The sequence below is a fragment of the Crotalus tigris genome, unplaced genomic scaffold (assembly GCF_016545835.1).
Source record: "Crotalus tigris isolate CLP2741 ecotype Arizona unplaced genomic scaffold, ASM1654583v1 scf7180000017599.838750, whole genome shotgun sequence".
Taxonomy (NCBI): domain Eukaryota; kingdom Metazoa; phylum Chordata; class Lepidosauria; order Squamata; family Viperidae; genus Crotalus; species Crotalus tigris.
The window spans coordinates 348,263-370,524 of NW_024096503.1; the positions used below are offsets into that span (position 1 = coordinate 348,263).

At 43.7% G+C, this 22,262-nt stretch overlaps 1 protein-coding gene across 18 annotated transcripts in view; it reads left to right on the forward strand.

Moving 5' to 3' along the window:
* PTPRS (protein tyrosine phosphatase receptor type S) overlaps positions 1-22,262 on the forward strand; it is a 344,929-nt gene that overhangs the window by 281,585 nt on the left and 41,082 nt on the right. For all 18 annotated transcript variants that reach the window (XM_039366958.1, XM_039366982.1, XM_039366949.1 and 15 more), the window contains one exon: positions 15,328-15,425. In XM_039366958.1, coding sequence (XP_039222892.1) covers positions 15,328-15,425 — 98 coding nt within the window. The remainder of the gene's footprint in view (positions 1-15,327; positions 15,426-22,262) is intronic.

A 22,262-nucleotide genomic window follows, 5' to 3' on the forward strand; every position in this document is an offset into this window, starting at 1 on the left:
ATTCTCCAAGGCGCCTGAAGGCAGGACAAGAAGCAACAGATGGAAACTAATCAGGGAGAGAAGCAACCTAGAACTAAGGAGAAACTTCCTGACAGTTAGAACAATTAACCAGTGGAATAACCTGCCTCCAGAAGCGGTGAATGCTCCAACACTGGAAGTTTTTAAGAAGAGACTGGACAGCCATTTGTCTGAAATGGTATAGAGTTTTCTGCCTGAGCTGGGGGTTGGACTAGATGACCTCCAAGGTTCCTTCCAACTTTATATTATTATTATTATTATTATTATTATTATTATTATTATTATTATTATTATTATTATTATTATTATTATTTTGTAACCAGAAGAATCAAAATCAACACTGGCAGTTATTTAAGGTGTTTTGTGTTGTTGTTTTTTTGCAAGTTTTCCAAAACTGATGGAACCGGTACAGAGATTTCTCTCTGCGCTCCTGGGGTTTTATCTGTGGGATACCCAAGAATAAGGATGTTGGAAGATCTCATGCTCCCTAGGTAGTGATGGAATTAGAGGAAATGGATCAGGAGGGACTTCTTTTCAGCTCATGAATTATTCTACATAAAAATAATATAAGCATCTTTGTACATCAACATGCTTTTTTAAAAAAAAAAAAAAAAGAAATTTTCCCAAACAGAAAACTCATATTGGGAGAGGCTTTTATCAGGGAAAGAAATAGAACAATTTTCCCTTTTCTGGATAGGCTTTGCAATAAATTGCTTTCCAGCGCAGCATCGCATTTGACATTTCTGTGATATATTAGGGACCTGATTTGTATATTATCCATCATGGGAGAGAAAATTTTACTTATAAATAAGTAAAAACAACGGAACTAGCTCCATTAGAATGCTTCTCCCTAATCTAATAGCTTTGCCTGTCTATCTAGAACAAGAGCTCCTTGGCTTTTATTTGATATGGGGTGCTTTTAAAAAAAATAAAGCTTCTCTGACGTAGACTATTTATTTGAAAGAAAAAAATATTTCACTTTTATCACTTGTCTGCCTGATTTAGCTTAGGCAAACTTGGCGTATAATCCTGTAAAGTAGTTATATCCCTACGTTGAAAATATTTCCATTGCAGAAAGGCAATAGAAATTGAAAAAAGGTCTCCCAGGATCATCTCACAAAATTGTAGTGAAAGCTGTGTTTCCAATAGAAGAGAATATTTATAGCTGTAGGTTCCCTGGTGCTCTCTGAGCTTGGTTTTTTTGGGGCAGACGTTACATTATCCAACTAGGTAATATCATCAGTTGCCAGGAGGGAGGGAGGCTGGCTCTCAGTTCATACACAGTGGGCTTGCCCTGATGATGTTACTTAGTTGGGTAATAAAATATCTGCAAGAAAACAACCAAGCTCAGAGACTAATCAAGAATTTGTTTTCCAAATTCATAAGACTGGATGGCTTGAATGAATGAAAAGTGCTTTTTATTATTCTCCCACCCCCATCTCAGCTAATCTTACTTACACCATGGGCGCATAGCTCTGAAATTGATGGGGGATGAGTTAAATTCCCCCTCCCAACACTTGGTCTACTTCTGAAAATGTTTCCTATATATCAGGGGTCTCCCAAGTTGGCCACTTTAAGACTTGTACACTTCATTTCCCAGGATTCTTCAGCCAGCCATGCTGACTTGAAGTCTGTAAGTCTTAAGGTTGGCTGGCTGAGGAATTCTGGGAGCTGAAGTCCATAAGTCTTAAAATTGCCAGATTTTGGAGGCTCTTGATATAGATTGAATGTACATCTTGCATTGACCAATTACAGCAGGAGTGCCAAACTGCCGGCCCGCGGGCTGGATGCATCGTAACAAAATCGCACCCACCCCATTGCCGACAATGGAAAAAAAGTCACTGTCATGGTTCCGACAGATGAAACTCTTCAAAAGAACTTCGAGGCATTGTTTACCTTGAAGAATCTTTATTTGAGAAGCACAAGCATCGGCACTAACATAATCGAAGCCAAAAACTGGATTCTCCTCCCCTGAGCACACAGTATCAAAGCATAATTCCCTCCTCCAATTAACGGTCCTAAATCACATTCTCCAATTAGTTTGAAATGCAGGCTTTCCCTCCAGTCCTCCAGCCCAGCCAATTCTTACCATCTCTTATTTCAATAACCTTGATTCTCACACTAGGTCCAGTATTGTTATGTCTAACTGAACTCTCATGCACTTTTCTCCCCCCAGCATCATCTAACTCTAACTCTAAGGGTAAAACATAAGAAGAAAATGGTTGCATCTCCAACTGTTGTCAAAGCAAAAACCTCCGATGTTAGCAGCGTTGGCAGTCACGATACATCGCGACACGTCACGTGACATTGCGAGTTTGACACCCCTGGATTACAGGGTCATAACAAAGGGGGGGGGGTATTGAAGCTGTAATTGAAACGTTATTTCGAAGCACTTGCCGGGATAGGCCCGAGCGACAAGAAAGTCGTGGAACCAAAGGAACGGTGTGTGTGTGTGTGTTTATGCATCTGTGCCCTCTTTCTTTCCTAGGAGCAGAAAATGCTCAGCTCGTGAAACAACCTCTTTCGCAAGTTAATAAAATGCTGGCATTTTAGCCATTTCTCTTGGTAGATTCTGTGATGAGGTTGCACGGTGTGGCATTTGTAAGTCAAATGTAGGAGCTTGCTTTAGAGTGTGGGAGTCTGCCTCAGGATATATTTGAAGGCTGCCCTTCCTTCCATCAGACTGTGAAATCCATTAAGTCCCAGAGAGTGGAGGAAAAACCCTTTGCAGAGCAAAGATCTTTTCAATGGGAAATCTGTAAGGGACGCTCCCTTTGCATGATTCCTGCACTGAGCAGAAGATATAATAATAATAATAATAATAATAATAATAATAATAATAATAATAATAATAATAATAATAATAGCAGCATGACAAAGTAGCAACAATGGTGCATTGGAAGATCTGCAAGAAATATCATTTGCCTGTAAGCAAGAACTGGTGGGATCATAAAATAGAGAAAGTTATAGAAAATGATTAAATTAAACTGCTCTGGGACTTCAGAATTCAAACAGACAAGCACCTGCAACATAACACCCCAGACTTAACAATTGTCGATAAGAAAGACAAAAAAGTCTGGATAGTGGACGTGGCAGTGCCTGGAGACAGCATAATAGAAGAGAAAGAACTGGAGAAGATAACAAAATACAAAGACCTACAAATAGAAATAGAAAGACTGTGGCAAAAGCAAGCAAGGGTAGTACCAATAGTGATAGGCTCCTTGGGTGCAATCCCAAAACAACTGGAGCACCACTTGAGCACCATTGGCATTGACAAATTCGCCATTAGTCAGTTGCAAAAGGCGGCCTTACTAGGAACTGCTTCCATCCTGCGACGATATCTGTAATACCATCAAACATCCACATCTGCCTGTCTCAGGTCCTTGATAAGGACTCGATAGACAAAAATGCCAAATCCAGTTTGAACATCTGGCTAACTGTGCGAAGATTAATAATAATAATAATATGCACATCTGCCTATCCCAGGTCCTTGGGAAGGATTCAGTAGGTAGACAAAAATGCCAAATCCAGTCTGAACATGTGGCTGTGTGCGATGATGATGATGATTAATAATAATAGAGTTGGAAGGGACCTTGGAGGTCATCTAATCCAACCCCCTGCTCAGGCAGGAAACCCTTTCAGACAAGTGGCTGTCCAGTCTCTTCTTAAAAGTTTCCAGTGTGGAGATCAATCTGTAACCCTTCTTAGGTAATAATCTTAGTAATGCATAGAGTTAGTTCTCGACTTATGACCGATCATTCAGTTACCATAGTTGTTAAGTGAATCACTGCAGTTTTTAAATTAGTAACACGGTTGTTCCCCCTTTGACCTTGCTTGACAGAAGGCCGCAAAAGGGGATCACGTGACCCCAGGACACTGCAACCCTCATAAATACATGCTGGTGGTCAAGCGTCCGAATTTTGATGGTGTGATCATAGGGATGTCACAACGGTCATAAGTGTAAAAAAAAGGGTCATAAATCATTTTTTTCAATCCTGTCGTAACTTCAAACAGTCACTATAAATGAATGGCTGTAAGTCGAGGACTTCCAGTGTGAGGACTCATGCCTTGGGCATGGAGCGGAAGACCTCCAGGGTCCCTTTCAATCTTTGGATTCCCGGATTTCCAAAACTGAAGTTGGAAAATCCTGACTTTGCAGAAGAGTGGAATTGGACGGTTTTCTTCTCCTGGCATTGAAGCAATGTAGGAGAAGGAACCAGTGGGGTGCCAATCTGTAAAGTACCAATTGAAATTTATCTGATCGTGCTTGTTGCTAGAAATTTGTTTGGAATTTGCAAAGAGCAGAGGCTTCGGAGGAACTAAATGTTGTGGGGAGAAAAAGAACAAGAAAATACAAGGCTGATAAAAGTCAATAGAGGTGGTTTCAGAAAAATAGGGTAGGATAGAATAGAATAGAATCTTTATTGAGAATTAGAATAGAAAATAGAATAGAATAGAAAATAGAATAAAATAGAATCTTTATTGAGAAATAGAGTAGAATAGAATAGAATAGAATAGAATAGAATAGAATCTTTATTGAGAATTAGAATAGAATAGAATCTTTATTGAGAATTAGAATAGAACAGAATATTGAGAAATAGAATAGAATAGAAAATAGAATAGAATCTTTATTGAGAATTAGAATAGAATAGAAAATAGAATAGAATCTTTATTGAGAATAAGAATAGAAAATAGAATAGAATAGAAAACATAACAGAATAGAATATAATATAATAGAATCTTTATTGAGAATTAGAATAGAATAGAAAATAGAATAGAATAGAAAATAGAATAGAACAGAAAATAGAATAGAATAGAATTTTTATTGAGAATTAGAATAGAATAGAATAGAATAGAAAATAGAATAGAATAAAATAGAAAACAGAATAGAATAGAATGGCTGTCCAGTCTCTTCTTAAAAACTTCCAGTGTTGGAGCACCCACCACTTCTGGAGGCAGGTTGTTCCATTGGTTAATTGTTCTCACTGCTTGGAAATTCCTCCTTAGTTCTAGGTTGCTTCTCTCCCTGGTTAGTTTCCATCCTTTGCTTCTTGTCCTGCCTTCTGGTGCTTTGGAGAAGAGCTTGGCTTCCTCTTCTATGACTTTTGACTTTTAGTGACTTTGAACAGTCACTAAATGAACTGTCGTAAGTCGAGGACTACCTGTATTTCAAACCCAGCCTGTAGTTCAGCATCAGTTTGAAAACTCCGTTTGAGGGCAAACCATCCGAAACAACCTCAGTGTTCCTGACTGTGCTCCATTGCCAAAGAAAGCCTTCCGTCAGGATGACAGATGTTTGGGCAATTTTGCCTGGGAAACGATCCAATTCCTTGGGGGGGGGGCGAGAGTGCCTTTCAGTTCTCCGCAGTAACAAGATTAAGGAGATTTTTGAGGGATTTGAGAGGCTGGATGAGACGAGCACTCCTCTATCCCGTAAGATCTTCCTTTCAAATCCAGAAAAGATGGCTTTGGCCAATAACTAGGTTTTTCTGAAAGCGGCTTTGAGTTTGGAGGAAAAAATAGTAGAGGGATGGTTGGGGAGATAAATATGGGTCTGGGTTTCTGCATTCAACGGGACAAGAGCCTGTAAACTGCGTGGCCATTTTATTTATTTTGCACAATCGCTGCAAGCCCTCCTGGCAGAAGAGTGCGAGAGTCGTCTGAGTTTTGAGCCCCTGGTTCTGCCTTGGGGTGGATGAGTGGGGCCTATCAGATTGGCTCCCTTGCAGGGACCTTAGCATGTAGAATAGAATAGAATAGAATAGAATAGAATAGAATAGAATAGAACAGAATATAGAATAGAATACAAAATAGAATAGAATACAGAATACAATATAATACAGAATAGAATAGAATAGAACAGAACAGAATATAGAATAGAATACAAAATAGAATAGAATAGAATACAGAATACAATATAATACAGAATAGAATAGAATAGAATAGAATAGAATAGAATAGAATAGAATAGAATAGAATAGAATAGAATAGAGAGCTGGAAGGGACCTTGGAGGTCTTCTAGTCCAGCCCCCTGCTCAAGCAGGAGAACCTATACTGTCTCAGACAAGTGAATGTCTAGGCTCTAGCCTGGTGGCAAGCTGTTCCACTGGTTAATTGTCCTCACTGTCAGGAAGTTTCTCCTTAATTCCAGGTTGCTTCTCTCTTTGATCAGTTTCCAACCGTTGTTTCTTGTCCTGCCTTCAGGTGCTTTGGAGAATAACGTGACCCCCTCTTTCTTGTGGCAGCCCCTCAAATACCGGAAGGCTGCTATCATGTCTCCCTTATTTCTTTTTTTCTTTCGATTAGCCAAACCCAAGTCCTGCAGGATTTATTTGTTTTAGAAACAGCTGCTCTCAATGAGAAAGGTAGAAGCAACCCTAACTTAGTGGAACTACAAAATTAAAAATATCCTCTAGTTTTGTTTAACTCCGCTGAGTATTTTTTGGCACCTGAAGAGAAATGCCTTCAGGGATGTTTTTGACCGGATCAGCCTTCGGCTGGGAGTTTTCCTGGTGATTGCCCATCAAAATACAGGTAGTCCTCAACTTACGGCCACAATTGAGCCCAACATTCCTGTTGCTAACTGAAACATTGGTTAAGTCAGTTTTGCCCCATTTTACAACCTTTCTTGCCACAGTTCTTTAGTGAATCACTGCAGGGGTTAAATCAGGAACATGTGAATCTGGCATTCCCCCTTGACTTTGCTTGTCAGAAGGTCGCAAAAGAGGATCACGTGATCCCGGGACGCAGCAACCGTCATAAATGTGAGCCATTAGCCAAGCGTCTGAATTTGGATCACATGATTGTGGGGATGCTGCAATGGTTGTATGTGTGTGAAAAGTGGGTCACAAGTCATTTTTTTCAATGCCGTTGTAACTTTGAACGGTCACTAAATAAACAGTTGTAAGTCGAGAGGTACTTGTACAGGTGATCTTCAGCTTATGCCCGGTTGCATAGCGACCGTACAAAGATACAACCTACCTGAGAAGGGAAAAAAACGGGATTATGGTCAGTGCCCTCCCCCGACTTTGAACATTCAGCAACTCAGTCCTATTTACAACCGTTTGCAGCATCCCGCGATCGCGTGGACGTATTTTATGATGATTTTGCTAAAACCCAGAATTTAACTCCAGTTTTTGGCGAAACTGGGCCATCTCAAGCAATAGATTCCCTTAGCGACTGTGGCAAAATGCGTTTTACAACCATTTTGTTCCCTTAAAGGGGCCTTGGGCAAGGTGAGGTAAATTACACCCTCCTAACTCTCAGCCACCCCAACCAGTATGGCTGATGGCGAAGCCTCTCAGCAAGTGCAGCTCCAATAGCTTAACTACAGGTTGTCCTTGACTTGGGACACAGGTAGGCAACCTCGGCTCTTTTATGAGGCGTGGACTTCAACTCCCAGAATTCCTGAACCAGCCACACTGAGGGGAAAGGGAGAGGTTTCCAAGCTGGGCCATGCTGGCTCAGGAATTCTGGGAGTTGAAGTCCACATGTCATAAAAGAGCCAAGGTTGAAGACCCCTGCTCTTAATCTTCGTCCTAGGATAAGGGTAGGCAACCTTGGCTCTTTTATGACTGGTGGACTTCAACTCCCAGAATTCCTGAGCCAGAATGGCTCAGCTTGGAAACCTCTCCCTTTCCCCTCAGGGTGGCTGGCTTAGGAATTCTGGGAGTTGAAGTCCACGAGTCATGAAGGGGCCAAGGTTGCCTACCCTTGTCTTAGGATCACAGTGGAGCTAAGAAAGACAGTACAGCTAAGAAAGGCAGTGGTTAAGGGAGTCTTGCCCCATTTTATTTACGACCTTTTTTGCCACAGTTAAACGAACTGCTGCAGTTGTTAAGCGAATTGTGCAGTCGTTAAAGGAATCTAGTTTCTCCCGTTGGCTTTCTTTGTCAGAAAGTCACAAAAGAGGATCACAAAGCAAGGGTCATCCATACATGCCCGTTGCCAAGAGTCTGAATTTTTGGTTATGTGATGTTCCAAAAGTTGTAAATGGGAGGACCGTCCTAGGTCACTTTTTTTCAGCGCCGTCGTAACTTATAAATATTCATAACAGTCAATAAACGAATGATTATAAGTTAAGGACTACCGTATATGCCGGCGTATAAGGCGACTTCCGCAAGCATTAAAATCGGCCCCAAAGACGGGGGTCGTCTTATACGCTGAGTCGTCTTATATGCCAGAAATACTGGTAGTTTCCAGCATATAAGACGACGTTCTAGGAAGGCGACTCGGCGACAAAGACGGGGGTCGTCTTAAACGCCGGGTCACCTTGTATGCTGGCATATACGGTACCTGTATTAACTACTAGCACAGGGGTAGGCAACCTTGGCTCTTTTATGACTCGTGGACTTCAACTCCCAGAATTCCTGAGCCAGCATGGCTCAGCTTGGAAACCTCTCCCTTTCCCCTCAGCGTGGCTGGCTCAGGAATTCTGGGAGTTGAAGTCCACGAGTCGTAAAAGAGCCAAGGTTGCCCACCCCTGTATTAGCAGTTTTTTAGACCAGGGGTCCCCAACCCCCAGTCTGTGGACCAGTACCGGGCCACGGCATGCCAACAATCGGTCCACACAAACAAACAAAGTCCCATCCGTGGGATGCAGGCAGCACACAAAACCACACAGTCTCCGGTCTGTGGAAAAACCTCTCTCCATGGAACCGGTCCCTGGTTGGGGGCCTCTGCTTTAGACCAAGGGTCCCCAATCTATGGGCCGTGATCCACTACCGGGCTATGGCCTATTCGCAACCAGGCCACATGAGCAGCGGGTCGGCGCGTGCATACACGCAACTGACTCACACAAGTAGCAGGCACCAATACGTGCATCCCAACTCGCTCAAGCGACGGGCGCTGGTGCTTTCAGCCCCACTTGCAGACCGTGTTAGATTCCCTGCTGGAAAAAAGCTGGTGCTAAGCATATCCCAAAAGGAAAGGGAGAATATTTTTGGACCGTTTCTCTTGAACTGAATCTGACTTCTTCCTAAATGAGCTGCATAGCATCTGCCAGAGATGCAGAGGATTGGATTTGTCGGTTCTTTCCAACGCTAGGATTTTGTGAAATAAATATGTGCTGGGTTAATCTATTATTGATTTCCTTGGCTGTTTAAAAAGGCCGCTGGCGGAAAGACAGCAGCTTACAGAGGGTCAGGTTCCGGTCAGGAAGATCGTAGAAGGGGATCACTTGGGAGCTATCCCCCATTCAACCTCAGGAGACTGGCCACTGAACAAAAGCCATATTGCACAGCGTGCTTTGTTTTCTGCAGGAATGTTCTGCATCAAGTCTGTCTCCACTTTAGGATATTATTTTAAAAAAGGCAGGAGCCCTAATCCGCTGGAAAATAAACTGAAAATTTAGGAGATATTTCCAAATTCTCCATTTTTAATCATTGACTGATCTTCAGAGACTAAATAATCATCCAGGATTCCCCTCCCCAAAAAAAGGGGTGGAGGTGGGGGTTTGCAATACTTTTTTTCTCAGAATCTATTGGTTTGTGAGTTTGCTGGGTTGTGCAAACAGCCCAGACTGCTATTTTGCAAAAGCATAACTGTAAAACTGGTAAATGCAGCGGACACGCTTTTGCTATGTCTGTTTTAGGGTTGTTGTTTTTTTTTAAATTTCCCCTCCAGGTTTATTTTACTCTGTCCTACTATCACTGCTTGCTGATGCTTTTAATCATGCAACACCCCACGGGGCTCGAAATTCTCCACCGCTCCCCGTCATCTCCCCAGCTCTCCTTTTTTTTTTCTATTTGCAAGGCATGGTGGTGGTTTATCAGAAGGCTAGCTAGAGAAAGATCATTTTCCGTGAATTGTGTGGATTGTGTTCCGTGGCTCCCAGCACTCTACAGAATCTGTAGAGCAGTGTTTCTCAACCTTGACAATTTTAAGGCATGTGGACTTCAACTCCCAGAATTCCACAGCCAGCATTGCTGGCTGTGGAATTCTGGGAGTTGAAGTCCACATGCCTTAAAATTGTCAAGGTTGAGAAACACTGCTGTAGAGGTTTTTGATTAACTGTATAAAACTCTGGAAAATGTGTTGCCCCATGTAAGACACCTGTTAGGGCTCACCTGGATTGCCTCGACACTGCATATGTCATTCTTTTTTTTTTCCCCTGAAATTTGAAGATGAGGCTGAAAGTTGATAATTCTTTATTAGCTTGACAGTTCCAAAAGTCACCAATAAAGGAAAATATTTTATAGCTCAGGGTTGAAATGGGGGGGTATCCGTGGTATTCTCTGAGCTTGGTTGTTTCCTTGCAGATGTTTTGGAACAACAGAAAAACAGAAGAGAAGGGGAGACATGATAAAAGGGGAGACTTGATAGCAGTGTTCCAATATTTGAGGGGCTGTCACAGACAGGAGGAAGTTAACCTATTCTTCAAAGCACCTGAAGGCCAAAGAAGGAAAAATGGATGAAAACTGATCAAGGAGTATTCCAATATCTCAGGGGCTGCCATAAAGAAGAGGGAATTAAGCTATTTTCCAAAGCACCTGAAGGCAGGACAAGAAGCAACGGGTGGAAACTAATCAAGGAGAGAAGCAACCTAGAACTAAGGAGAAACTTCCTGACAGTGAGAACAATTAATCAGTGGAACAGCCTGCCTCCAGAAGCAGTAAATGCTCCAACACTGGAAGTTTTTAAGAAGAGACTGGACAGCCATTTGTCCGAAATGGTGTAGGGTTTCCTGCCCAAGCAGGGGGTTGGACTAGATGACCTCCAAGGTCCCTTCCAACTTTACTACTATTACAAATATAAGGAGAGGTTTTCTGACAATGAGAACAATCAACCAATGGAACAGTTTGCCTCCAGATGTTGTGGGAGTTTCATCACTGGAGGCTTTCAAGAAGAGACTGGACTGTCATCTGTCAGAAATGGTGTTAGGGTCTCCTGCTTGGGCAGGGGGTTGGACTAGATGACCTACAAGGTCCCTTCCAACTCTGTTATTCTATTCTGTTAGAATCGGAAGGGACCTTGGAGATTCAAATTCTCCATTTTTAATCTTCCAGTCGAACCCCCTGCTGAAGCAGGGGAGCCTATGTCATTTCAGACAAATGGTTGCCCAATCTCTTCTTAAAAACTTCCACTGTTGGAGCATCCACAACTTCTGGAGGCAGGTTGTTCCATTGGTTAATTGTTCTAACTGTCCGAAAATTCCTCCTTAGTTCCAGGTTGTTTCTCTCCTTGATTAGCTTCCATCCGTTGCTTCTTGTCCTGCCTTCTAGTGCTTTGGAAAATAGCTTGACTCCCTCTTCTTTGGGGCAGCCCCTGAGATACTGGAACATGGCTATCATGTCCCCCCTCATCCTTCTCTTCATTAAACTAGTGATGGCGAACCTTTTAGAGACCGAGTGCCCAAAAACCAGCCCCGCCTGTCCCCGTTCCACTCCCGCTCCACACCCAGCCCGCCCCCACCCGCCCGCAGGGCCACCCACTGCCTCCATTGCCCCCCCCAGATTGCCCAGGTGGCCCAGCAGCGCCATGGTGTCCATGCCCTCTGCCCACGCCCCACAGCATCATCTGCACGCCACGGAACACAAGGGCGGAGTCTTGTCCCTGCTGCCCGGGTGCCATGTTCTTGGCTACTTCACACCGGCTGTGCTGGGGGTGACTCTCCTCCAGGAGGGGGGTCTGGGGCAACAGCTGAGTGCCCACAGAGAGGGCTCTGAATGCCGTCTCTGGCATGCGTGCCATAGATTTGCCAATACTGAACTAGACACACCCAATTCCAGCAACTGTTCTTCATATGTTTTAGCCACCAGTCTCCTAAATTCATTACCCAACTAGCTAACATCATCAGGGCTAGTCCTAGCACCAGTCATTAGCACTGATGATGTTACTGTCAAGGTTCCAGACTAATGAAACGCTTCAAAGAACTTCCAGGGATTGTTTATCCTAAAAAGCCTTTATTACTGTGTAACAGAATGTCGGCACAGCATGGATGGATGCCAAGATCTGAAATCTCCACCCCAGAACAGTTATTTTGCTAGCATTTTCCCTCCCTCTTTTGCTGTCATAATTCACCTTGTCCAACCAGCCTGTGGGGGGAAGGTTCACTTTCTTCAGAAGCCCACATAATTAATCTCTACACATTCTTTCTCTTCCCCTCCCACTCTCATCTGAATTAACTCTAAAAGTACCAGACAGTTCTGCATATTTTGTCAAAGCAAGAATATTCAATATTAGCAGCGTTGACAGTTACCTAGATAGGCAGCTAAACGTCTGCAAGAAAACAACCAACTCAGGGTCCATGCCTGAGGACCCCTCAATTCTCCAGCACTGGAGATGGAGAATCCACCAATGGGTTGAGACTGTATTCCTGCCCAATCAGATCAGTCAGCCAAAGTTGCCACGCCCGTCCTGGACCACGAGATCCCCAGTCTTGACTGATCTCGCCCAGCATCCAGACGTGCAACTTTGGCTCTTAGGCAGGTACAGTTTCTCTCCATTGGGGGATTATTCCCAGTAGCTGAGAGTTGGTAGCAAGGATAAGATTCTGCTTAATTGGCCCCCTACTGAATTTCTAAATTTTAAGTCTTGAACTCTCCTTCAACTGCAAAACAAAAGTGATGGTATTTCTGAGTGTTTTTCTAAACCCTCTTTTTCCAAAAACCAGTATTTCGTTGTCCTGATTCAACATATGTAGCAGGTTTTGTGTAGAAGGAACATTCGCCTTTCCCACAGAAGTCTGATGAACTGCAGTCCCTAAATTTGATTATATTCCTTTGGGTACAGTGAAGACTGAATCTAAGGCAGTGACTTCATCGTGCCTTCTTAAGGTGGGAGTAAATCCCTCTGCAGTCAGTGCTGTGAACTCAGCTTATGTAAGAGACATAGATTACTCAGGTTTCCCGGACAATAAGCTTCATTAGATGCCTAAACACAAGAAAGAACCGGAGTAAATCACTTTTATGTGGCAACATGAACATTTCTGTTGCTAATTCCCGGTCCACACCTTCCTGCTGTGAAACTGAACGAAAACGGTTTTATTTATATTTTAATACAGCTGCATTCTCCTTTTTCACTATTTCTTCCCTCCGACAGTACCAGGCATTGGTCTGGAGATCCAATTCTGGAGAGTGTAGGGGTGGGCCACACTTTCACCCACGTTGTTCAATTTGCTCATTTGAAGGGGAAAGCTCTCCAAAGCTATGAGCCTGCTTAAATCCAAGAAGGAAAAAAAAATTAAACAAGCCCCCTGGCTTATTAATAATAGCAGGGCTCGGATGAGTCCCTTGGAATGGAGGGTAAAAAAAAAAATTATCCACAAAAAAACAAGACAAAACTGTATTCTAGGAGCAAAGAGGATTTTTTTTTTCTCTTGCAGAGGTGGATATAGTTTTGGAATTTTTTTTAATTTTTTTTTTTTTTTTGCTCCTTTCAGAGACAAATATAGCAGAAACTGAAGGGGGGGGGGTGCTTATCAGTTGATTTTCGGAAGCCCCATGCCTCTTGATTTGAATTGTGGTTTTATTTTATTTTTTAATGAACAGGTCCCATGGCCTGCAAAACTTTGAATCCCATTGATCTAAAAGGAAAAAAAGGCTTCAAATTAGATGGATGATTTCTGGAGGAAACTGTGTTCATTTCTTAAATTTGTGGGTTCCCTCCCCTCCTGTCAGGAGATTTCCCCCCCCCTTCTCCACGTGCCAAGAGAAGAGTTTTTTCACTACTTTCTCCAGGATAAGATTGAACAATCTGAAATAAATGACCTCCCTCTTCTCCCTTGCCTTTGAATATGTGCTAGCCCTGGTTAAAGGATGACAGGCAGGGGACCTCTTTAGCCTAAAGTAGGGGTGGGCAACCTTGGCTCTTTTATGACACGTGGACTTCAACTCCCAGAATTCCTGAGCCAGCATGGCTCAGCTTGGAAACCTCTCCCTTTCCCCTCAGCATGGCTGGCTCAGGAATTCTGGGAGTTGAAGTCCACGAGTCATAAAAGAGCCGAGGATGACTACCCCTATCCTAGGACAAAGATTAAGAGCAGGGGTCTTCAAACTTGGCCTTTTTATGACTCGTGGACTTCAACTCCCAGAATTCCTGAGCCAGCCATACTGAAGGGAAAGGGAGAGGTTTCCAGGCTGAGCCATGCTGTCTCAGGAATTCTGGGAGTTGAAGTCCACCAGTCATAAAAGAGCCAAGGTTGCCTACCCTTATCCTAGGACGAAGATTAAGAGCAGGGGTCTTCAACCTTGGCTCTTTTATGACACGTGGACTTCAACTCCCAGAATTCCTGAGCCAGCATGGTTCAGCTTGGAAACCTCTCCTTTTCCCCTCAGCGTGGCTGGCTCAGGAATTCTGGGAGTTGAAGTCCACAAGTCATAAAAGAGCCAAGGTTGCCTACCTCTGGCCTAAAAGGAATGTATTTCTCCTGAAAAGGAAAAGAAGAATCTGAAGGCTACATCCTCAGATGCTTCCTCAAAGGGGGATGTTGCCCCCCCCCCAAAAAAATCCCACTAGATGGCCTCACTTAAATCAGATTTCTTTTCTGTTTCTGCCCAATTGTTTGTAGCAATACAAGAGATACTTCAGCATAAAGGCAGACCTGTCAATCTCTTATCCAGGGATGGGCAACTAGGACAACTTTACGATATGCAGATTTCAACACCCAGAATTCTGGGAGTTGAGGTCCCCAGGTCATAAAGTTGTCCTAGTTGCCTGCCTCTGCTCTTATCATAGGTTGTGGCAACTTTGTGAAAAGCCTCCGCAGATTTGTACTGCACCCCTACACGCACCTGTTAAGTTCTCATTCCTCCAGACAACCCAGCCCCCCTTCCTTTTGCTGTGAAAGAGTAAGGGGGTTTGAAGGATAATTTGTACACCCAACGCATTTTATTCTTGGCACCTTGACATCCTGGCACTCCCAACATGTTGTGTTTCCATTTTATTTTAGGACTCTGCTTTTCCCTCCCTTGACCTGGCTTGTTAACCCATCCCACCCACCCCCTTTTTGAAATGGCTAGCAAGGGGTTGTTGGTCAGAATCTCTGTGTTTGGTTCATTCCTTCCCTTGCCCATATTTTTTCCCTGCTCCTCAATAAAAAATGCACATTTTTCCTGCTGTTCTGTCTTGAGATTGGGGCCATAACGGGGAATGTTATCTTTTGAGTTCCAAAGGACCAAATTTCAAGCCCTCGTTTTGTTTTTCTCTTTTCCATTCTGTCCCACCTTTTCTAACCGTTCTTCCATTGCAGTTGTTTCTCTTTGTCATTCGACTAGTGACACATCTCTCATTTTATTCCTAACTAACGGCTTCCGTCGAAGAATTCCACTCTCCCACTCTCCACATGTCTTCTCTTTAAACCCCCTCCAGGTATGCTGAACCATCCACCAATCCCCATTTCGGATCTGGCAGATCACACGGAGCACCTGAAAGCCAACGATAACCTGAAGCTGTCTCAGGAATACGAGGTAGGAGTGGAAACCGTCAGGCCCAGCCGAAGGAGGTGGGAAGCAGTTTCCAGGGGTGGGTTGGGGAGGGGGCTGAAACCCCACGATGAAAAAACTTTCTTTTCTGCTCAGTCACAAGAGCTAATCAGTGATCTGTTCCATTTGCTAAGAATTGCAGACCGCAGGTGCCCTGAAAATCATTTGGACTGTGCACAAACTCGAAACTGCTTCTTGCATTGATTAAAGCAACTTGGCATGCTTTAGCACAGGGGTCTTCAAACTTGGCCCTTTTATGACTTGTGGACTTCAACTCCCAGAATTCCTCAGCCAGGCATGCTGGCTGAGGAATTCTGGGAGTTGAAGTCCACAAGTCACAAAAGGGCCAAGTTTGAAGACCTCTGCTTTAGCACCACAAGGATGGCTGGCTCAGGAATTCTGGGAGTTGAAGTCCACGAGTCATAAAAGAGCCAAGGTTGCCTACCCCTGCTCTAAAACAAGTTTTGTTTGTCCCTGAGGATGCCACAGCATTGTTCTATCCCAGAGTCGGTACAGACATGATATTCCTTAGAACAAAATCTTCAAGATGATCAAAACCTTGCAGATTTTGACACAAACGCCCACAACCACACAAATAGCCTTGTGTGCAGAACTTGGCTGAAAAAACTCAATCGAGTCAACCTCAGCTTCCAACATCTATGGAGTTTCTCAGTCATCCAGATAGTGGGGAAGAGTCGTTGAGGCCATTTGGAGGACACAGAAAAACTCCAAGTCAGTGGTTCTCAACCTGTGGGTCGGGACCCCATTTGGGGTCGAATGACCATTTCACGGGGGTCGCCAAACCATGCTGTCCGCCATTTTTTTCCCTTTTCCCTAGCTGTCCTACTCCCTCTTATTGGTGGCCACACCCACTTAGGGGTCACCACAACATGGAGAACTGTATTATGGGGTCATGGCATTAGAAAGGTTGAGAACCACTGCTCCAAGTGGCCTCAACGACTCTCTAAAAGGATGCAAATGACCAGCTGTCTGCAAGGAGTATAAATACTTCCATTCCCCACCATCTGGTCAGAGCTGAAAAAGCTTCTGGGAGGAGAAGCGAAACGTCTTCAAAGGAAAAACAAGAAAGTCCCGTTGCCTCCTGGAAAAAAAAGCACCTTTGAGACTCAGCTTCCAATGACTTTGTGCACATGTCCCTGTGGTGTATCTTTGCTAAATTGCTAACACTGCAGTTGCAACCGCAAGAATCTATTCTTATAGCAAGGTCTTGGCACCTAGACAGCAGGGCCGAGATGACGTAATCGATTCATTTAAGAGGTAACCCGCTGCTCTCCGAAGGTCCTCAGCCCGCCTCATTAATTTCATAAAAATGAGAATAACAAACACTGTTGTTAGGGAGGGGAGTTTCTCACTGTTAGCCACTGGAAGTGTGTGTTTAGATTTGCAAGTGTGTTCTGCTAAAGGCGTAGTTGCATTCCCGTCCATTGAGCTGCTGTTCTGAACTTTCTGAACTCGATTTGCGTTATGAATCATTGCTAATTTTTGTTTTAAAAGAAAAAATAAGCAACTCTAAAGAGGTTGAGCCCCCACTACATGCTTAATATGCTCCCTGGATTAACCCGGTTTTCGGAGTCTGTTATGAATACAGTGTATTCAATAATCTTAAACCATTTTGGATACCAAAAAAAAAAAAAGCCCAAGCCATAATTAAGTCTAATCATGTGTTGAAGGAAAAGTCTTCATCATGGTTCAGTCCAAGCCGGGAATAAATAACATGGCGACTGCTTTAGAAAGGTTGCAGTTTATTGAAGAAGAGAGCCAGACAGGAAGATGGCTCTGGAAGAAAAAAAGAGGAGAGTGAGCATACGTAGGGAGTGGGTTGTTATACCTTCTTGAGCCTTTTGTTTGGAATTGTTCCTGTGGCATGAACTTTGACCTGAGTCTGAGTGTGCCTTTCTGGTATTCTGATGGTGGTGGGTTAATCCTATTATGTCCCAAGGGTCATATCCTGCTTCCCTCAGGCTGTGGCTGATGACTCTTAGATTTTTGGTGTTGATTCTAGGGATCTTTGTTCCTAATCCCAGTTTCCTGATTCCGGTCTTTCTGACAAGATTATCACATCTGCATTTCTACAGACTTGGCTTCTGTTTGGGACAGAGAGACCTGTGGGTAGGGTTGGTTTCTGCTTTTAAAATCCTTTAGCGAAATATATTCTGCCTTTTAAACATTTCCAAGAATATTTCTTTCTCGGGGGGAGGCTGACTTCCCACATATGTTTAATTTGTGGCAAGCACCTGCTGACCGTGATTTCACCTGCCGATTCGGGTTGCGAAGAAGGTCGGGATGTGGTACTAGTGACGTTACAGCAAAATGCCTAAAAAGAAATAAGAAATACCAAGATCCCAAAATTAAAGTAGGAGATGAGAATAACAAAAGGAAATATGGTCGCCCTCGATTTACAACGGTAATGGAGTCTGCCCAACACGGTCATAAGTTGCGACAGTCGTAAAACTGCAGACCTTTTTTTTTGTGCCATGTCCATTAAGCAAACATCATGGTTGTTAAGCAGTGGTTTGCCATGGGTGTGGTTTTATCCAAAACAAAATTAATTACCAGTTTTTTGAAAGACAATTTTTAGTCTAGTCATTAAAAGGCTAGAAACCAGAAGACCAAGACTTCCAGTCCCATCATGGCAAAGAGAGCCAGCTGGATGACCTTGAGCCAATCATTCTCTCTCAGCCCAGCCCACCTCACAGGATTGTTCTTGTGGAGAAAATAGGTGGAGGAAGGAATATTAGGTATGTTCGCTGTTTTGAGTTAATAAAAGCATATTTTATTATTTGTAGAAGTAAAGATAGATAGATAGATAGATAGATAGATAGATAGATAGATAGACAGACAGACAGACAGACAGACACACACACACATGACAGACAGACAGAAAGAGATAACTGTAGTGATGGATAGATGGATGGATGATAGATACTGGAGAGAGAGAGAGAGAGAGAGAGAGAGAGAGAGTGAGAGAGAGATGTAAGTAGATAGATAGATAGACAGATGATAGATAGATAGAAAGATGAGAGAGAGAGAGATATGATAGACAGACTGTCAGGGTTCCGACTAATGAAGCACTTTAAAGAACTTTCAGGCATGTTTCCTAAAGTCTTTACTACAGAGCTACAAATTGCCGGTCACCATCATGGACGTTTTGATGCCAGAATCTGACTTCCTCTCGCTGGCATCAATCTTTTCTTGCTAAATCCCTCCCTTATCTTGCGGTCACAAGTCACATTATCCAATTAGTGTGAAGGTCAAAAGTTTACTTCCTCTTTCTTTCCGGGGGCTTTTTACCCCCCCCCCCACTCTAAGCTATGTATTAACCCAGTAAATACCAGACAGTTTTGCATATTGTCAAAGCAAGAATATACAATATTTGCAGCATTGACACACACAGAGAGAGAGAAAGAGATAACTGTAGTGATAGATGGATGGATAGATGAATGGATGATAGTTACTGTAGAGATAGATAGATAACTGTAGGGATGGATGGATGATATACACTGTTTAGATCAGTGGTTCTCAACCTGTGGGTCGGGACCCCATTTGGGGTCGAATGACCATTTCACAGGGGTCACCAAACAAGGCTGTCCGCCATTTTTTTCCCTTTTCCCTAGCTGTCCTACTCCCTCTTATTGGTGGCCACACCCACTTGGGGGTCACCACAACATGGGGAACTGTATTATGGGGTCACGGCATTAGAAAGGTTGAGAATCACTGGTTTAGACAGACAGACAGGCAGACAGGCAGACAGACAAAGAAAGAAAGAAAAGAAAGAAAGAAAGAAAGAAAGAAAGAAAGAAAGAAAGAAAGAAAGAAAGAAAGAAAGAAAAAGAAAGAAAGAAAGAATTCTAGGAGTTGAAGACCACTCATCTTCAAATGGCCATAACTGGGAAACATTGGTACAAACTATAGATCAGCAGGAACTTTTCTGAAAGTTGACCCATTCTTGCTTCTTTGAAGGAGTTAAGCATCCTTATTTTAAGAAAGAAAAAGCAACTCTGTCTTGGGGAATGACTGGAGGAAGGACGGAGCCAAAAAGGTCTGGAGAAATGGAGAAATAAAGTTAAACATGGCCTAATAATAGAAAGGGCGATGAGGCAGGGGGGAGAGAGAGAGAGATCAAAAACCCTGCCCCTGGGTCTCTCGGCAGAGAAGGCAGCCCGCCAGTGGATGAATCCCAGCACAACTCAAGAGATAACTCCCCAAATCTGTTTCCAGCGAGCGCCAAGCAGTTTATACAGTGTATGAATTGCTAATTGCCCAAGTTAGATGATGGGAAAAGATTCTCATCTCTGCAGGGGCCTCTTCTAACGCATCTCAGCATTCGGGCACGGCAGGCAGGCTGGCTGGCTGGCAAGGAGAAAGCTAATGTATTCTCTCTGCCAGGGCTTACTGCCATTTCCCCCTGGTGCCTAATCTGCATAATGTAATATCCAAAAGTGCTTTTTGGCTTCTTTCCAGGACAGCCACCTCCCACCTAAGCTGCAGATTGAGATTGTTTAAGAAAAAGAGAGAGAAAGAAAGAGAAAAGAGAGGGAGGGAGGGAGGAGAATGAAAAAGGAAAAGGAGGGATGGGAGGGAAGGAGGGAGGAAAAGAAGGAAGGGAAGGAGGGAGGGAGGAAAAGGAAGAGGGAGGGAGGAAGGAGAAAGAATGAGAAAGGAGGGAGGAAAAGAAGGAAAGAAGGGAGGGAGGAAGGAAGGAAGGAGAATGAGAATGGAAAAGGAGGGAGAGGAGGGAGGAAAAGAAGGAAGGGAAGGAGGGAGGGAGGAAAAGGAAGAGGGAGGGAGGAAGGAGAAAGAATGAGAAAGGAGGGAGGAAAAGAAGGAAAGAAGGGAGGGAAGAAGGAAGGAAGGAGAATGAGAATGGAAAAGGAGGGAGGAAAAGAAGGAAGGAAGGGAGGAGAAAGGAAAAGGAGGGAGAGAAGGGAAGGAGGGAGGGAGGAAGGAGAAAGAATGGGAAAGGAGGGAAGGAAAGAAGAATGAAAAAGGGAGAGGAGGGAAGGAGGAAGGGAGGAAGGAAGGAAGGAAGGAGAATGAGAATGGAAAAGAAGGGAGAGGAGGGAAGGAGGGAGGAAAAGAAGGGAGGGAGGGAGGAGGAAAAGAGAGGGAGGAAGGAGAATGAGAATGGAAGAGGAGGGAGAGGAGGGAGGAAAAGGAAGGAGAGGAGGGAGGAAAAGAAGGAAGGAAAAGGAAGGAGAGGAGGGAAGGAGGGAGGAAAAGAAGGAAGGGAGGAGGAAAAGGGAGGGAGGGAGAAAGAATGGAAAAGGAGGGAGAGGAGAGAGGAAAAGAAGGAAGGAAGGAGAAAGGAAAAGAAGGGAGAGGAGGGAAAGGGAGGAAAAGAAGGAAGGGAAGGAAGGAGGGAGGAGGAAAAGGAAGGGAGGGAGAGAGGAAGGAGAATGAGAATGGAAAAGGAGGGAGGAAAAGGAGGGAGAGGGGGAAGGAGGAAGGAAAAGGAGGAAAAGGAAAAAGAAAAGGAGGGAGAGGAGGAAAGGGAGGGAGGAAGGAGAATGAGAATGGAAGAGGGAGGAAAGGAAGGAAGGGAGAAAGGAAAAGGAGGGAGGAAAGGAAGGAAGGAAGAAAAAGGAAAAGGAGGAAGAGGAGGGAAGGGGGGAAGAAAAGAAGGAAGAAAAGGAAGGGAGAAACTGAATGAAATTAACAAGGTGTAGAGAACTCAGGGCGAGCAACAATCCATTTTCAAAGACTTTGCCTAAGGGGCTTCTTTTAGCACCCCACAAGGCTTCGTGCTGCAGCTTCTCAAGATGCTCCTGGGTGTAGCTGCCTTTCTAGTCCTAAGGAGGGAAGGACGTCTGCCTTGTGCCATTCTTCAGACTGAGCCCTGCCTGCTGCTGGCAGAAAGCCTTGGACGGTTTCCAGAATCTAATTGGGGAGCTGTGGATTGGCAGGGTCCCTTTACAGCATCCCTGTGACTCCTGTCCTCTTCCCCCCCCCTCTTGTTTACCCACCAAACGGCCTCTTTCTGATCAAAAGGGGAAATTTTCCACTTGGCTGCTGTCCATGTTTAATTCAGCCCCTTTGGGGGGGGAGGTTAGGGAACGGCAAGCTCAGACAAAGCAAAGTTGCAGTCTTGGTGCACGCTTGGGGGGGGGGGAGATAATATTTGTATGTCTAGCTTTGTGTGTTTTAAGATGATGCAATGATGCAAGCCTGGAATTTCAGGCTGGGGGTTCCCCCCCCCCTTTCTTCTTCTCCTTCTTCTTCTCCTTCTTCTTCTTCTTCTTCTTCTTCTTCTTCTTATTCTTCTTCTTCTTCTTCTTCTTCTTCTTCTTCTTCTTCTTCTTCTTCTTCTTCTTCTTCTTCTTCTTCTTCTTCTTCTTCTTCTTCCTTTAATAGCTTCTAGCTCTCCTGAGGTGGAAACAAAGCTTCAAAGCATTGTGGATCACGCTTATGCAAAGGGAATAAAGTGACTTTTAAAAAAATCATTCCTCTGTTGGTTTAATTGCCTTTTCCCAGCTCTGGTCAGGCCTCTATAGTTTTGCTTCTTTTTTTTCTTTCTTTTTCTTTTTTGTCTTTTTCTCAATGCAGAATTTTGATGATTTGCTTGAAGCCCAGAACTGGCTGGCACAGCCCTACTTTGAATTCCAGAGTTGAAAGATTGTCCAATTTCATCTCCTGCGATTTCAGGAAATTCTCAATTATCCTGATCACGTCTCCATTCAGCTTTTGCTAAAATAAATCCCTTTTTAAAAAACAAAAAACCAAAAAAACACACTTTCTTCTGAGCCACATTGCTTCCTTAATTTCTGTATTGTGTTTCCGATTGGGGTGGTCTGGTGACCCCAG